Consider the following 6062-nt stretch of genomic DNA (forward strand, 5'->3'; position numbering starts at 1 on the left):
ACCTTCAAGCTAAGGATATTGTTCCAGACACTGTGATCACACCTCCTGTCTCTCCTATCAAAGCAAATGTTCCAGCTGAAGATTCAGGATTAAGTCCTGAAATTGACCTTTATAGGCTGATCATTCCATCTATCCTGTTTCTGGAAGCACCACAAGGACAAGTGACAACTCCATCAATTTCTCCACTAAATGCTGAAGTTCCAAATACTCCAATTCTGGATGTGGAAACAGATGAAGTTGTACCAAAATCTCCAACAACCACACACACACTTGTGTTCTCAGAAGATGATGCGTTTCTTGCAAGTTCCGGAGAGTCAGCTCTAGTCAACACACCAGCTCAAACTCTTGGAAAGGAGGCACTGATTAAAAAGTTTGGTGAACAAGATGCTCCTATTCCATGGGAAGAAACTTATAGAGGAGTTGAATGGACCAAGAAGTGGAATGAATCTGATTTCATTCCAAGCTCCAAAGTTCTATCAGATCATATTACAAAAGCTGATGAGTTGATGACAAACTCTGACTTTAAAGCTCAACTTAAAATCACAGCTCTCAGTACTAAAAGACTTCAAGGTCAACACTCCATTACTCATGCCAAGGTTGATTAGCAACAGGAAAATGCTGAAAAGCTGGACCTGATGCTAAAGCTAGACAAGAACAGGTTTATCATACCTATTCATGAGAAAGTAGAGGCAATTGAGAAGATTCAAAAAAAGCAACAGGCCCAACTGACTGAGGTCCTGCAGAATCAAGCCTCTCAACAGACTCAACTGAATGAAATTCAATCTTCAGTAGAACTTCTTCTCTCTCTACTACTACCAGATGATGCCAAAAAGGGGGAGAAGGTAGTGAAGTCCAAATGCTCTACTAGTCAAGTACTGACGAAGAAGGATGATACAGAAGATGACCAGGGAAATCTAGCAAGGGTCAAGGTCAAGGGCAAAGCAACAAAATTTCTTCAAGGAAACTAATTTCTGATTCTGGCAAATTTTCTACACAGAAGAAGACAAGTTCTGAAGCTGTAAATGCTCAAGTTCTGAAGACAAGTTTTGATAATCAAAGTTTGATATCAAGTTCTGATATTCTCATTCAAGGAGGAAGTAAAGACTCTCAGAAGTTTTTGCAAACTCTGAAGCTTAAGGGAAGGGAGACTACAGTCTATTATAAAGATCCCAAGATTCAGATACTTGATAAAGAAATTGCTTGAAGACTATTTCTCAAGCATAATCCTGGAATGGATTTAGAGACTTTAAAGGAGGAAGAAGCTAGATTTGCAGCTGATAAGATAAATCTTAAGTCTAAAGCTTCTAATGCTAAGAAACCTCCAAGGCCTAAGGCAAAAGGCATTGTGATCAAGGGAAGCTCTGAGGCTTCAAAGCCCAAGACAAGATCACAAGTTGAAATTGATCCCAAGGCAAAAGGGAAAGAAAAGATTGATGAACCAACAAAGACACAAGAGATGAAGATTCCTCAAATCCTGATGAAACCAGTGTGCAATATGGTTCAAGTTTTTGATGATACAGCTGTTGAAGATGAAACTGTTGAAACTCTGAAAAGAAGGAAGATAACTGAAGAATCTAAGACAACCTCTGACAGAGCTGGATCAGGTTCTGAAGAAGACAAGATCAAGACAGGGTTTGAAGTACTTACAAGAGATCCATTCTTATTGACTAACAAACCTCTTGAAGAAGTTACACATAAACACCTTGACAAGTTTATATTTTTTCAAGTGGTACTGGATGCTCATGATAAAAGTAATATCAAAGAAAAGTTGATTCTATTTCTTGAAGATGGAAGAACATACAGAATGTCAGAATCAGATGTGCTGAACAGATCTCAGAAGGAACTTCAATTCTTTCATTATCTTTTGGAGATAAAGTCTGAGATTACTAGGAAATGGTCAAATTTCATCATGAAGACCACAAGGGATAAAGAAAGAATTTATGGATCAAGGGTTACAGAGTTCATTCCAAATATAGTTGAAGATGATGGAAGTAAAATTCCAATGAAGAAGGATTCTGCTAAACTTGAGGTTATTCTGAAAGAGAAATGTTTGTGCTATAATAAAGACTCATCTCATCCAAGGGTAATCAGACTTGGTGATGGTTTAGAAAGAAATCACATCTCAGCACTTAGGACTGCAATTTACCATATTGGAAGTCAAGATGAAGAGATGAAGCAAGTCAAAGCTACATTAGCTCAAGTCCTGAGGAATGAAGAAGAAAAGCTGATATCAAACTTTGTCAAGAATTACTTTGGATTCAGATTGACTCATTAAGATTGGTAAAAGCTACAAAGACTGTAAGTTGTAGTTAGTTATCTAAATAAACTCTTATTGCATTTGTACTTAACTGTTTTTGACATCATCAAATCTATTAACTTGTATAGTTTCATAATTTACAAGTTGGGGGAGATTGTTAGATATATTTGTGATGTCATGTCTAATCTGTTGTGTTTAGTTTTAGAACTTAATATCAAGACTTACTGGAAATCAGAACTTACTGAAGTCAGAACTTATATTAGAACTTAAGGCCGTCAGGATTTATATCAGGACTTAAGTGCGGATACTTCAGATAAGGAAAGCAGCTGATTTACAGGAAATGATCATGACTAAAACAATAGAAGATATGCATGAAGAGTTGGATAGTTAGAAGACTTGTAGAAGATAATATATGATTGATATATTTTAGGAGACATAATTATATTCCATAATTAATTCGAAGATTTCTTGTAACTGTGTACTATATAAACACAGGTTAGGGTTTACACTATATGTGTTATCATTCACAAGAAAGATTATACATTATAACCTAGCAGCCCTTAGTGATATTGTTCATCACTGAGAGAGAACAACTGTTCTATTGTAATAGAGTTTATTATATTAAATATACTTGATTACTGATACATACTTGTGTTCTAAAATCGATTTGATTGTATAAACACTATATTCAACCCCCTTCTATAGTGTTGTGTGACTTAACACCCCATTCTATCATGCCATAACTGGCTCAGTAAAATAGCTTTAGACTTGAATTGAGAAAAAGAGTAAGCATTGACATTATGATGAGTTGAATCAGCAGTATATGTCAAAGTAGGAAGAACAATCTTGCAGAGATTTCCATGATTTTTTTTAGCAATCCCCTTCACCCTCTTCATAGGGGCCTGAATGATACAATAATGAGAGTTGAATAAAACTTCACACTGAAGAGTGTTATTAAGTTTACTAACCGAGATGGGATTGAATTTAAATTCAGGTATGAGTAACACACCATGAAGAATAATTTCAGAAGTGGGTTGAACTTGACCCTTGACAGGCACTGTAGTTGTGTGACCATTAGGTAGACAGATTTTAATATCACAAGATTCTGAGGTTCTTAACAAATTAGGATGACAAGATATGTGGTCTGTAGCCCTTGGGTCAACTATCAAATCCATAGAGTTATTCCAGCTAGCTAAACATACAGTTGTCATGGAAGAGCACAAAGAAGAAATATTACCTGATTGAGGTACTTCATTTGTGGTCAGAGAGGATGTGGACTTGTTTAGCAGCGATAACAGTTGTTGGTATTGATCTGTGGTCAAATTCTGAGTGTTGTTGTTAGTTTCTATCACCTTTGCTGCATTATTTTTATCATCAGCTCCACTATTAAGTTGAGTTATCATCTTGCTGCCTGAAATATTAGAGAACCTGGAGATTTTATTTCTTTTAGGTTTATTCCTTGGTGGAAATCCTATCAGATGAAAACACCTATCTCTTGTATGGTTTGTTCCATGACAATGAGTGCACTCCAGATTTTCTTTCTTAAACTGTGATTTTCCTTTATTCTCTGAACCAGATGCGGACTTCTTGAAATCAGACTTTGAAAATTTATTACCAGACACATTTCTAGTCATCATCACAGCAGACTCAGGAGTGTTAATATGAGAATAATTTCTCTGCCTCTCATCTTGTTGAAGAAGACTTAAAAATGAGTTAGTTTGGGAATAGGGCTCATCATAAGTAACTGACATCTGATATTAGTGAAGTTTTCACTAAGTCCCATTAAAAATTGGGTAACCTTCATGGTTTCCTCATAATGTTCAATATCTAGTTTTTCCTTACAGGTACACTTAGGCACATTCAAAATATTCATCAGATCATCATATAGCTTCTTAAACTTTGTATAATACGCAGAGATAGCCAGATTTTCTTGAACAAGTTCAGATAGTTCTTTCTTCAGTTCAAACAACTTAGGTCCATTAATTTGAGTGAAACACATATTAAGATCAGTCCACATATCAGATGCAAGATCGACATAGACTAGACTTGATCGAATTTCGGGATTGATAGAATTTAAGATCCAATAGATAATCATATCATTGCATCTTTTCCAAAGATCAAAGTAAGGCGCAGAAATACCTGGAATCTTGTGTTTACCAGTTAGGAGACCTAGCTTATTTTTCGCAAAGAGAGCAAGACTTATTGACCTTTTCCATTCATTGAAGTTGTCGCCATTGAGAGCAGTTTACACCAAAATCTGACCAGGATGATCAGAGGGATGAAGATATAATGGATGCCAAGAATCGAAACTCACAGTGTTGAATTCTCCATCAAAACAATATGTCACGATTGAAGCTAGGTGACATTGTTGGGCTCAGTATTATGATTGGGCCAGGTATAGAGTTGGGCTATAGGTTTATCTGGCCCAATGGCATAGTCTTCAGATCAATGTTGCTACATATATAGTGTATTCTCTTCCTCAATTAGGGGTTATCAATGAAAATGAATATTTAAGTATTTTTACTTTACTTCCCGGTATTGTTTTCTTACATATTTCTTCTTGTTTGTTAGTTTAATTTTGACTATCTTGTTTTCTTACATATTTCTTCTTTTCACTATTTACAAATGTAGCTTTTGACCTCTTTGACTGGGTATACTCCTCAATAGATTTCAACTCCGTTAAACGCGAATGAGAATGAAATTCTAATGCAATAATGTATTGGAATTTTATTTCCATTCATGTAATACATGTTGAAATTTCGTGATCCAAATGACCCTTACTTATGAGTTATGGTTATGATAAGTCCTTTTAATAATTAATTAAGTATGTATTCAAACTCATACCTATATATTTATGTACACCAATCAAGAGTCTTGTTGTAGAGGTTTCTTTTCCCCGGCTTCTATTTCTAAATTCTACGTACAGTTTTTCATTTGTGTGTTGGCCATGTTTTTGTGTTTTAATTAGGGGTTATCTGTTTTATTTTCTGCATATAGACAATCTACCCCATGACTCCATGTATGTGCTTGCTTCATAGTTCATGCCTTCATGTATGTACTTTATTTATGTATAATCTATATTATCTTAAAGGCTACTAATGCCCATTTAGAATTTACCCACTAAATTTACCCATAAATTTACCCATGACCCACTATCCATGACCCATTTAATTTTTTTACACATAAAACATTATATTATATACATATCCATGGATCTTTTAAGATTTAAATATTTTATAACCCATATACAAACTAACCTATTATACAGCCAGACCCTCCTAATTGTAGCAACTGATTAGTACGTTCAAATTTTTTTGAATTTTTTTCTCTCTCAAACTGGTGCTAAATGTAGTAACTGATTAATATGTTTCCTCTGCTGTTCTTCTCAATCGAACGATTTTGCTCCGCCGCTCTCCTGTCAAGCATGGATTCACGCTCCCTGGAAGGCTCAGGCTCTGCAAGGACATCACTTTTAGGTTTGATTTCATCATGAATAACTGTTAACTATCATGCACGTTAAGTGTTATATGATTTTGAATGATTTTATATTTTTGTCCGTAGGGCTGAAACGTTTGATTCGTAGCCAAGATTCATCAGATCAGGGCTCAAATCAATCTTCTCTGTTACAGGCTATCCCAAGTTTTCCTATTTCTGAGTCGAATGGTGAATATCATTCTTCCTCTTACATTTTGTATGTAGATTGTAATCTAATTCATGTTCTTATATTCGTCTTATTGAATCAGTTGTAAAGCGTAGAAACGTATGTGTTGAAAAAGAAAATCAGAGTCCCAATGTTACAGTCTCG

At 35.3% G+C, this 6062-nt stretch overlaps 1 protein-coding gene across 1 annotated transcript; it reads right to left on the reverse strand.

Annotated features, from left to right (window-relative positions):
• Positions 1–2973: 2973 nt before the first annotated feature.
• On the reverse strand, positions 2974–4256 carry LOC141664967 (uncharacterized). The gene is made up of 2 exons (XM_074470924.1): positions 4056–4256; positions 2974–4008 (listed from the first exon to the last, which is right to left on the reverse strand). Exons 1-2 carry the CDS (start codon positions 4254–4256, stop codon positions 2974–2976), a joined length of 1236 nt encoding a protein of 411 aa, XP_074327025.1.
• Between the last annotated feature and the right edge of the window lie 1806 nt (positions 4257–6062).

The sequence above is a fragment of the Apium graveolens genome, chromosome 6, assembly GCF_009905375.1.
Source record: "Apium graveolens cultivar Ventura chromosome 6, ASM990537v1, whole genome shotgun sequence".
Taxonomy (NCBI): domain Eukaryota; kingdom Viridiplantae; phylum Streptophyta; class Magnoliopsida; order Apiales; family Apiaceae; genus Apium; species Apium graveolens.